At 47.8% G+C, this 12,454-nt stretch overlaps 1 protein-coding gene across 5 annotated transcripts in view; it reads left to right on the top strand.

The window, feature by feature from the left end:
• The window catches only part of pag1 (phosphoprotein membrane anchor with glycosphingolipid microdomains 1), a 91,671-nt gene that overhangs the window by 68,934 nt on the left and 10,283 nt on the right, over nt 1-12,454 (top strand). For all 5 annotated transcript variants that reach the window (XM_024441056.2, XM_024441055.2, XM_024441054.2 and 2 more), the window contains 4 exons: nt 1,456-1,507; nt 9,983-10,085; nt 10,489-10,676; nt 10,853-11,350. In XM_024441056.2, the coding sequence (XP_024296824.1) occupies nt 1,456-1,507; nt 9,983-10,085; nt 10,489-10,676; nt 10,853-11,350 (841 nt within the window). The remainder of the gene's footprint in view (nt 1-1,455; nt 1,508-9,982; nt 10,086-10,488; nt 10,677-10,852; nt 11,351-12,454) is intronic.

Raw genomic sequence — 12,454 nt, 5'->3', positions numbered from 1 at the left:
GTGCTTAACAATTCACATAAGTTGCATGGACTCACTCTGTGTGCAATTGTTTTTAACATGATTTTTGAATGACTACCTCATCTCTGTAACCCACACATACAACTCTCTGTAACGTCCCTCAATCAAGCACTTAATTTCAAACACAGATTCAACCACAAAGACCAGGGAATTTTTCCAATTCCTCGCAAAGGGCACCTATTGGTAGATGGGTAAATAAAAAATAAAAAAGCATGAATATCCCTTTGAGCATAGGGAATTTATTAATTACACTTTGGATGGTGTATCAATGCACCCAGTCACTACAAAGATACAGGCGTCCTTCCTAATTCCGTTGCCGGAGAGTAAGGAAACTGCTCAGGGATTTCACCACGAGGCCAATGACTTTAAAACAATTACAGAGTTTAATGGTTGTGTTATGTGATTACTAAGGATGGATCAACAACATTGTAGTTACTTCACAATACTAACATACATTTCAGAGTTAAAAGAAGGAAGCCTGTACAGATAAAACATCTTCAAAGACATGCCTGTTTGCAATAAGTAATACTGCAAAAAAACGTGGCAAAGCAATTACATTTATGTCCTGATTACAAAGTATTATGTTTGGGGCAAATCGAACACAACACATCACTGAGCACCACTGTTCATATTTTCAAACATGGTGGAGATTGCATCATATTATGGGTATGCTTGTCATTGTCAAGGACTGTGGACTTTTTTAGGAAAAAGGTCAGCGGAATGGAGCTAAGCGCAGGCAAAATCGTAGACGAAAACCTGGTTCAGTCTGCTTTCCAACAGACACTGAGAGACAAATGCACATTTCAGCAGGACAATAACCTTAAACACAAGGCCAAATATACGCTGGAGTTGCTTACCAAGACGACATTGAATGTTCCTGAGTGGCCTAGTTAGTCTTGCCAATCTATCGCAATCCTTGAAAATGGCTGTCAAGCAATGTTCAATAATGTGAAAGAGCTTGAAGAATTTTTTAAAGCATAATGTGCTAATGTTGCACAATCCAGGTGTGGAAAGCTCTTAGACACTTACCCAGAAAGACACAGCTGTAATCACTGCCAAAGGTGATTCTAACATGTATTGACTCAGGTGTGTGAATACTTTTGCAGCCATTTCTAAAAATAATTTGGGAGTATTGTGTGTAGATTGGTGACAAAAACAAAACAAAAAAATCGATGTTTTATTCAGTCTGTAACACAACAAAATATAGAGTACGTCAAGGGTTGAGAAAACTGAAGGCACTGTAGTTATACTGTACTGTAATATAGTTTATTAATCACATTCTCACTTTGGTACCGGCAGACAGACTAACACAGTTGGGTGTCTGCATAATAGACTGCATTATTACAGTCTTCTGTAGACTGTAGTTCAGAGTCCAAACATAACCTCCAAACAGACAAAGTCAAATCTTTAATCATCTTCTTCCATCTTCTTCTCCAGGCAAAATAAATCCAATGGCCGCCCAGGAGACCATGAGAACCTCATGAATGGAGTGAGTCTTTCTGAAGTCGTCCTCTTCCCTTTCCTCTTTTCCCTCTTTTAAAGGGTTCTCTCGCTTCCTTAAATTAAAACGGCAAGTCTAAGTTATTCTGCTGAAGTGTATATCTCTCCCTGAAAAGAAATCTGAGAGTTCCTCCTTTCATTTTCTGTCAAGACATTCCTCACAACACTTCTGTGAGTGAGGGTTGGCCTTGTGGGATACAGGGTTAGTCAATGAAAACAAGGGAGAGAACATGTCAGAGGCAACTTGTCTAGCAGAATGGTTGAGTTGGTGTCTCGCTGGGTTAGACTCTTGGAGAGGAGAGAACAGCTGTGAGTTGGTGTCTCGCTGGGTTAGACTCTTGGAGAGGAGAGAACAGCTGTGAGTTGGTGTCTTCCTGGGTTAGACTCTTGGAGAGGAGAGAACAGCTGTGAGTTGGTGTCTCGCTGGGTTAGACTCTTGGAGAGGAGAGAACAGCTGTGAGTTGGTGTCTTCCTGGGTTAGACTCTTGGAGAGGAGAGAACAGCTGTGAGTTGGTGTCTTCCTGGGTTAGACTCTTGGAGAGGAGAGAACAGCTGTGAGTTGGTGTCTCGCTGGGTTAGACTCTTGGAGAGGAGAGAACAGCTGTGAGTTGGTGTCTTCCTGGGTTAGACTCTTGGAGAGGAGAGAACAGCTGTGAGATGGTGTCTCGCTGGGTTAGACTCTTGGAGAGGAGAGAACAGCTGTGAGATGGTGTCTCGCTGGGTTAGACTCTTAGAGAGGAGAGAACAGCTGTGAGTTGGTGTCTCGCTGGGTTAGACTCTTGGAGAGGAGAGAACAGCTGTGAGATGGTGTCTCGCTGGGTTAGACTCTTGGAGAGGAGAGAACAGCTGTGAGATGGTGTCTCGCTGGGTTAGACTCTTGGAGAGGAGAGAACAGCTGTGAGATGGTGTCTCGCTGGGTTAGACTCTTGGAGAGGAGAGAACAGCTGTGAGATGGTGTCTCGCTGGGTTAGACTCTTGGAGAGGAGAGAACAGCGGTGAGTTGGTGTCTTCCTGGGTTAGACTCTTGGAGAGGAGAGAACAGCTGTGAGTTGGTGTCTTCCTGGGTTAGACTCTTGGAGAGGAGAGAACAGCTGTGAGATGGTGTCTTCCTGGGTTAGACTCTTGGAGAGGAGAGAACAGCTGTGAGTTGGTGTCTTCCTGGGTTAGACTCTTGGAGAGGAGAGAACAGCTGTGAGATGGTGTCTCGCTGGGTTAGACTCTTGGAGAGGAGAGAACAGCTGTGAGATGGTGTCTCGCTGGGTTAGACTCTTAGAGAGGAGAGAACAGCTGTGAGTTGGTGTCTCGCTGGGTTAGACTCTTGGAGAGGAGAGAACAGCTGTGAGATGGTGTCTCGCTGGGTTAGACTCTTGGAGAGGAGAGAACAGCTGTGAGATGGTGTCTCGCTGGGTTAGACTCTTGGAGAGGAGAGAACAGCTGTGAGATGGTGTCTCGCTGGGTTAGACTCTTGGAGAGGAGAGAACAGCTGTGAGATGGTGTCTCGCTGGGTTAGACTCTTGGAGAGGAGAGAACAGCTGTGAGTTGGTGTCTTCCTGGGTTAGACTCTTGGAGAGGAGAGAACAGCTGTGAGTTGGTGTCTTCCTGGGTTAGACTCTTGGAGAGGAGAGAACAGCTGTGAGATGGTGTCTTCCTGGGTTAGACTCTTGGAGAGGAGAGAACAGCTGTGAGTTGGTGTCTTCCTGGGTTAGACTCTTGGAGAGGAGAGAACAGCTGTGAGATGGTGTCTCGCTGGGTTAGACTCTTGGAGAGGAGAGAACAGCTGTGAGTTGGTGTCTTCCTGGGTTAGACTCTTGGAGAGGAGAGAACAGCTGTGAGATGGTGTCTCGCTGGGTTAGACTCTTGGAGAGGAGAGAACAGCTGTGAGATGGTGTCTTCCTGGGTTAGACTCTTGGAGAGGAGAGAACAGCTGTGAGTTGGTGTCTCGCTGGGTTCGACTCTTGGAGAGGAGAGAACAGCTGTGAGTTGGTGTCTTCCTGGGTTAGACTCTTGGAGAGGAGAGAACAGCTGTGAGATGGTGTCTCGCTGGGTTAGACTCTTGGAGAGGAGAGAACAGCTGTGAGATGGTGTCTCGCTGGGTTAGACTCTTGGAGAGGAGAGAACAGCTGTGAGATGGTGTCTCGCTGGGTTAGACTCTTGGAGAGGAGAGAACAGCTGTGAGATGGTGTCTCGCTGGGTTAGACTCTTGGAGAGGAGAGAACAGCTGTGAGATGGTGTCTCGCTGGGTTAGACTCTTGGAGAGGAGAGAACAACTGTGAGATGGTGTCTCGCTGGGTTAGACTCTTGGAGAGGAGAGAACAGCTGTGAGATGGTGTCTCGCTGGGTTAGACTCTTGGAGAGGAGAGAACAGCTGTGAGATGGTGTCTCGCTGGGTTAGACTCTTGGAGAGGAGAGAACAGCTGTGAGATGGTGTCTCGCTGGGTTAGACTCTTGGAGAGGAGAGAACAGCTGTGAGATGGTGTCTCGCTGGGTTAGACTCTTGGAGAGGAGAGAACAGCTGTGAGATGGTGTCTCGCTGGGTTAGACTCTTGGAGAGGAGAGAACAGCTGTGAGATGGTGTCTCGCTGGGTTAGACTCTTGGAGAGGAGAGAACAGCTGTGAGATGGTGTCTCGCTGGGTTAGACTCTTGGAGAGGAGAGAACAGCTGTGAGATGGTGTCTCGCTGGGTTAGACTCTTGGAGAGGAGAGAACAGCTGTGAGATGGTGTCTTCCTGGGTTAGACTCTTGGAGAGGAGAGAACAGCTGTGAGTTGGTGTCTTCCTGGGTTAGACTCTTGGAGAGGAGAGAACAGCTGTGAGTTGGTGTCTTCCTGGGTTAGACTCTTGGAGAGGAGAGAACAGCTGTGAGTTGGTGTCTTCCTGGGTTAGACTCTTGGAGAGGAGAGAACAGCTGTGAGATGGTGTCTCGCTGGGTTAGACTCTTGGAGAGGAGAGAACAGCTGTGAGTTGGTGTCTTCCTGGGTTAGACTCTTGGAGAGGAGAGAACAGCTGTGAGATGGTGTCTCGCTGGGTTAGACTCTTGGAGAGGAGAGAACAGCTGTGAGTTGGTGTCTTCCTGGGTTAGACTCTTGGAGAGGAGAGAACAGCTGTGAGTTGGTGTCTTCCTGGGTTAGACTCTTGGAGAGGAGAGAACAGCTGTGAGATGGTGTCTCGCTGGGTTAGACTCTTGGAGAGGAGAGAACAGCTGTGAGTTGTGAAGCTGTTTGTGTATGTGTTTGTGCATGTGCCTGTGTGCATGCGAGTGAGTGTCTCTCTCTGGGTGTCAGGAGGTGTCGAGCGAGGGAGGGAGGGAGGGAGGGAGGGAGGGAGGGAGGAGAGAGGGAGAGGAAGATGTAGCCACTCCTTTGTCTGAGTGTGGTGTAGAACAGGAGGGATGATGACCCAGGTTAAGATGACCCAGGTTGCTTCCGGCGCCGACAGAGATGGCCGCCTCGCTTCGCGTTCCTAGGAAACTATGCAGTTTTTGTTTTTTTACGTGTTATTTCTTACACTAGTACCCCAGGTCATCTTAGGTTTCTTTACATACACCCGAGAAGAACTACTGAATATAAGATCAGCGTCAACTCACCATCAGTACGACCAAGAATATGTTTTTCGCGATGCGGATCCTGAGTTCTGCCTTACAACCAGTGTAACCGAGTGGATCACATGCAGCGACCAAAAAAAAAACGACTCAGAAAAAGAGGGAAACGAAGCGGTCTTCTGGTCAGACTCCGGAGACGGGCACATCGTGCACCACTCCCCAGCATTCTTCTTGCCAATGTCCAGTCTCTTGACAACAAGGTTGATGAAATCCGAGCAAGGGTAGCATTCCAGAGGGACATCAGAGACTGTAACGTTCTCTGCTTCACGGAAACATGGCTAACTGGAGAGACGCAATCCGAAGCGGTGCAGCCAGCGGGTTTCTCCACGCATCGCGCGGACAGAAACAAACATCTCTCTGGTAAGAAGACGGGCGGGGGCGTATGCCTTATGGCCAACGTGACATGGTGTGATGAAGGAAACATACAGGAACTCAAATCCTTCTGTTCACCTGATTTAGAATTCCTCACAATCAAATGTAGACCGCATTATCTACCAAGAGAATTCTCTTCGATTATAATCACAGCCGTATATATCCCCCCCAAGCAGACACATCGATGGCTCTGAACGAACTTTATTTAACTCTCTGCAAACTGGAAACGATTTATCCGGAGGCTGCATTCATTGTAGCTGGGGATTTTAACAAGGCTAATCTGAAAACAAGACTCCCTAAATTTTATCAGCATATTGATTGCGCAACCAGGGGTGGAAAGACCCTGGATCATTGTTACTCTAACTTCCGCGACGCATATAAGGCCCTGCCCCGCCCCCTTTCGGAAAAGCTGACCACGACTCCATTTTGTTGATCCCTGCCTACAGACAGAAACTAAAACAAGAAGCTCCCACGCTGAGGTCTGTCCAACGCTGGTCCGACCAAGCTGACTCCACACTCCAAGACTGCTTCCATCACGTGGACTGGGAGATGTTTCGTATTGCGTCAGACAACAACATTGACGAATACGCTGATACGGTGTGCGAGTTCATTAGAACGTGCGTTGAAGATGTCGTTCCCATAGCAACGATTAAAACATTCCCTAACCAGAAACCGTGGATTGATGGCAGCATTCGTGTGAAACTGAAGGCACGAACCACTGCTTTTAATCAGGGCAAGGTGTCTGGTAACATGACTGAATACAAACAGTGCAGCTATTCCCTCCGCAAGGCTATCAAACAAGCTAAGCGCCAGTACAGAGACAAAGTAGAATCTCAATTCAACGGCTCAGACACAAGAGGTATGTGGCAGGGTCTACAGTCAATCACGGACTACAGGAAGAAACCCAGCCCAGTCACGGACCAGGATGTCTTGCTCCCAGGCAGACTAAATAACTTTTTGCACGCTTTGAGGACAATACAGTGCCACTGACACGGCCTGCAACGGAATCATGCGGTCTCTCCTTCACTGCAGCCGAAGTGAGTAAGACATTTAAACGTGTTAACCCTCGCAAGGCTGCAGGCCCAGACGGCATCCCCAGCCGCGCCCTCAGAGCATGCGCAGACCAGCTGGCCGGTGTGTTTACGGACATATTCAACCAATCCCTATACCAGTCTGCTGTTCCCACATGCTTCAAGAGGGCCACCATTGTTCCTGTTCCCAAGAAAGCTAAGGTAACTGAGCTAAACGACTACCGCCCGTAGCACTCACATCCGTCATCATGAAGTGCTTTGAGAGACTAGTCAAGGACCATATCACCTCCACCCTACCTGACACCCTTGACCCACTCCAATTTGCTTACCGCCCAAATAGGTCCACAGACGATGCAATCTCAACCACACTGCACACTGCCCTAACCCATCTGGACAAGAGGAATACCTATGTGAGAATGCTGTTCATCGACTACAGCTCGGCATTCAACACCATAGTACCCTCCAAGCTCGTCATCAAGCTCGAGACCCTGGGTCTCGACCCCGCCCTGTGCAACTGGGTACTGGACTTCCTGACGGGCCGCCCCCAGGTGGTGAGGGTAGGCAACAACATCTCCTCCCCGCTGATCCTCAACACTGGGGCCCCACAAGGGTGCGTTCTGAGCCCCCTCCTGTACTCCCTGTTCACCCACGACTGCGTGGCCATGCACGCCTCCAACTCAATCATCAAGTTTGCGGACGACACAACAGTGGTAGGCTTGATTACCAACAACGACGAGACGGCCTACAGGGAGGAGGTGAGGGCCCTCGGAGTGTGGTGTCAGGAAAATAACCTCACACTCAACGTCAACAAAACTAAGGAGATGATTGTGGACTTCAGGAAACAGCAGAGGGAACACCCCCATCCACATCGATGGAACAGTAGTGGAGAGGGTAGCAAGTTTTAAGTTCCTCGGCATACACATCACAGACAAACTGAATTGGTCCACTCACACAGACAGCATCGTGAGGAAGGCGCAGCAGCGCCTCTTCAACCTCAGGAGGCTGAAGAAATTCGGCTTGTCACCAAAAGCACTCACAAACTTCTACAGATGCACAATCGAGAGCATCCTGGCGGGCTGTATCACCGCCTGGTATGGCAACTGCACCGCCCTCAACCGTAAGGCTCTCCAGAGGGTAGTGAGGTCTGCACAACGCATCACCGGGGGCAAACTACCTGCCCTCCAGGACACCTACACCACCCGATGCTACAGGAAGGCCATAAAGATCATCAAGGACATCAACCACCCGAGCCACTGCCTGTTCACCCCGCTGTCATCCAGAAGGCGAGGTCAGTACAGGTGCATCAAAGCTGGGACCGAGAGACTGAAAAACAGCTTCTATCTCAAGGCCATCAGACTGTTAAACAGCCACCACTAACATTGAGTGGCTACTGCCAACACACTGTCAATGACACTGACTCTACTCCAGCCACTTTAATCATGGGAATTGATGGGAAATGATGTAAATATATCACTAGCCACTTTAAACAATGCTACCTTATATAATGTTACTTACCCTACATTGTTCATCTCATATGCATACGTTGATACTGTACTCTATATCATCGACTGCATCCTTATGTAATACATGTATCACTAGCCACTTTAACTATGCCACTTGGTTTACATACTTATCTCATATGTATATACTGTACTCGATATCATCTACTGTATCTTGCCTATGCTGCTCTGTACCATCACTCATTCATATATCCTTATGTACATATTCTTTATCCCCTTACACTGTGTATAAGACAGTAGTTTTTTTTGGAATTGTTAGTTAGATTACTTGCTCGTTATTACTGCATTGTCGGAACTAGAAGCACAAGCATTTCGCTACACTCGCATTAACATCTGCTAACCATGTGTATGTGACAAATAAAATTTGATTTGATTTGATTTGATTTGATTTGAGTTCAGAGGTCAATATTATCCAGGAAGGAATAGACAGAAGGGAGACATGAATTCCAGAGTGGGGAAGGAGTATTAGTTTAATGTGATGAATGCAGTCAAAATATTTACTCTGACACACTCTCACGCTAACACACACAGACTGTGTACTGTGGTCTGGAAACAACACCAGATGGGTAGAATGTCTTCCACTTCAGTCTGCAATATCTTTATATGGACTTTAATGTTCTCAGAGAAGTATCACTATTTTCAGAGCCACAATATTTAATTGACCTTTTCTTTCACCAGTTCACGAGTTAGCACATGAATTGACCTTTCAACAGTTCACGAGTTAGCACATGAATTCACCTTTCAACAGTTCACGAGTTAGCACATGAATCTCATAGTAAACTGTTTATTTCAATGGGATTCTGAGTGCATATTATGAATTATTACACTATCCCCAGCTATTCTATGATGATGAGGACCATGATGGGCATTAGCTATAGTAAAGAACACATTACACTTACAAGGGGTGGTCAAGTGAGATAAATATCTCTCTTTTAGAGAAACTGACATCCTCCTTTCATTCCAATCACATGCTGACACACACACACACACACACACACACACACACACACACACACAGTGACACACACACAGTGACACACACACAGTGACACACATACAGTGACACACACACAGTGACACACACACAGTGACACACACACAGTGACACACACACACACACACACACACACACACACACACACACACACACACACACACACACACACACACACACACACACACACAGTGACACACACACACACACTCTGCTCACAATTCCAGGGACATGGAAACGTTTTTATCTGATAGATTGGATATCTGGTGAGTAACCTTTACGCCGTAATGTTGCGCCTCGCCTGTGAAAATATTGAAGAGGACTTCACTTAAACAGTGGTGTGTCTGTCACAGAGTGACAGGTTAAATTGGGGCTTTGTCTTCTACTCGACAGCATGATTACTGGTCTCATTATTAGGTTAAATAAGCTCGTTGTCTTTGTCCTCGACAGGCTAAGTGCTGCGCAGCTAACTCCTATGTCTGTAGGAATTCCATCAGATTCAGCCTAGCAACAGTCATTACCAGACACAGCCAATAGGAGGTGCTATAGAGCTATATATCTCATTGTCCCTTGGTTTTCTGTCAGTGAAGGTGTCTGAAAAACAACAAACAAAGGTCTGCAGTGGCTGCTAGCTCAATGCCCGTTTCTCCCCCCACAATGTCATGGTGTTAATATGAATTAAAGTGTAAATATATTAGATTTGCTCTCAGCCTCTCAGATTGAGGAGTAGAAGGACACTGATTTCATGTATCTGTAATGTATTTGGCTCCACCTAGCAGATGTTTTTATCCAAAGTGACTTCTAATACAGTGAGCGCATATGTTTGTTGTATGTGTACTGACTGAGCCACACAGGACCACATAGGGATTTAGGGTAAACTGATCCCAGATCGGTGTCTATATTGTGCCACATAGACCCATCATAACCTAGTCCTTGTCTCTATTATACAGGTGTCTGAGAGAGAGACGTTTACCGGAAGTCAATCTGTGGACAGCCCAGGGACTGACCTAGTGGTGAGCAGTTCACACAACGGCCCACTAACCAGTGGTACAGGTAATATACGCACAATGACTTCTTCTGCACGTGTCATTTGTTTGTCGTCGTTTCAGAGAGTGGAATTTTCATTCAGAAGACATTACATCCACATTTAGCCTTCACCCTACACATTTGCTTGATTATTCATTTGGCTTCCACACCTGTGGCTATCTAATCCACAGCCAGATGTGATGCAGCCTGGATTCCAACCAGGTACTGCAGTGACGTGGGGCTCCCGAAGGGCGCAGTGGTCTAAGACAAGAGGCCTCACTGCAGTACCTGGTTCTCAAACTCTTTCTGTTAACCCGGCATAACCACCCACCCACTATCCCCTTTGTTGTGTCCAATTCAATTAAACTCGACCCAACTCATCATATAAAAAAAAAAAAGGATTTAATTGGATTGATCCATCCTCTCCCAGTGTTGACAGACACCCAGGACAGCAGTCCCCAGCCCTCTGAAGAGATGCTGTCCAGCCAGTCAGAGCTGCGGAGCTCCAAGTGTCCCCAGGACCGCGAGCTTCCCAGCATCCCACCCAACAGCTCCCTGGAGGGGATGGGATCCTCCAGCCAACCCCCTCTACCCGTCTCCGGAGACGGCACCTACGAGGTATTAGGGATTCATATTGTTGTTGTTCCTGTGTACTTATACAGCTACTTATTGGAATGAGTCCTCTTGATTTTATTGTATAGCTGTACTGGATTGTGTTGTCTATTTTGTGTTGGAGTATACACCCAGGAAGACTAGTCCTAATGTACTGACAGCTGTCTCAATCAACTAACTAGGTGGTGAAGGAGAGAGGCGGCATCTTAACGGCGTCCCGTGATGTGAGCGTTGAAGACTCCCTCTACGAGACGGTCAAAGAGCTGAAGGACCATCCAGGGAGCCTGGCTGTAGGTATACCCAACGGACACGGTACTACGTCCCCCTTCAGCCCCGATGACGACCCTCACCACCGCCACAACCCCCTACCCCCTTCCCACCACCGTCCAGCCCTCCACAATGGCCACCTCAGCCCCTGCAGCACCCCAGAGCGGGGGCCCCTGTGCGCGGGAGTGGAGTACGCCTCGGTGGATCTGAACAAGAAGAGCCGTTACAGTGCAGACCTGGAGGCCAGGCGCTCAGCCACCATCACTGCTGCTGTGAGCCCCCCAGAGGAGCCCGAGGAGGAGGACAGACCCCCGCCTGTACCTGACAAGGTGCTGGATGAGAACGACAACCAGCCTACCATGATGGACGCAGGAGGGGTGGTGGTAATAGGGGCAGCACTTCACAATGGAGAGGTGAGGAGGGTTGTCTGTGTTTCTGTCTGTGTTTGTGTACGCCTATGTGTGTAAGTGAGAAATTGAGTAAACGGACAGTAGGACGACAGCGCTAAGTATTCCTCACAATACTATATGCATTGATTCACTAGATAGTGATTTGCATCCTTTGCCCTGGCAAAGGAGACTCCCTCTTCCACTCAATTAGAATATTTGAAACTTCCTGCACCCGATGAGAGAGATCTAAAGGTTACTAATGAAGTTAGCTACGCCGGGAGTTTTAGTGAGAGCTTTATAAATAAACAGACAGCGATGAATCAACCTACGAGACTTCAAAGAGGGCCAACCTACCTTCTGGTAAAGAATGCAGTGATGTGTACTGAACCTGTCACCCGTAATAAAACAAAGTGCACACACACGTACATGTACACAGATACACAAACTACACCCCCCTACACACACACACGTACACAGATACACAAACTACACCTCCCCCACACACACAAACGTACACAGATACACAAACTACACCTCCCCCCCCACACACGTACATGTACACAGATACACAAACTACACCCCCCACACACACAAACGTACACAGATACACAAACTACACCTCCCCCTCCCACACACGCACACAGATACACAAACTACACCCCCCACACACGCACACACACACACGTGCACACGTACACAGACACATACACACAAACTACAACCCCCCAACACACACACACACACGTACACAGATACACAAACTACACCCCCCACACACGCACACACACACACGTGCACACGTACACAGACACATACACACAAACTACAACCCCCCTCAACACACACACACACGTACACAGATACACAAACTACAACCCCCCACACACACACACGTACACAGATACACAAACTACACCCACACACCACACACACACACACACACACACACACGTGCACACGTACACAGACACATACACACAAACTACAACCCCCCCCATACACACACACACACACACGTACACAGATACACAAACTACAACCCCCACACACACACACGTACACAGATACACAAACTACACCCCCACACACACACACACACGCACAAAGATACACAAACTACACCCCCCA

This window comes from Oncorhynchus tshawytscha, linkage group LG13 (assembly GCF_018296145.1).
Source record: "Oncorhynchus tshawytscha isolate Ot180627B linkage group LG13, Otsh_v2.0, whole genome shotgun sequence".
Classification (NCBI taxonomy): domain Eukaryota; kingdom Metazoa; phylum Chordata; class Actinopteri; order Salmoniformes; family Salmonidae; genus Oncorhynchus; species Oncorhynchus tshawytscha.
This window is presented reverse-complemented; position numbering and strand designations above follow the sequence as displayed.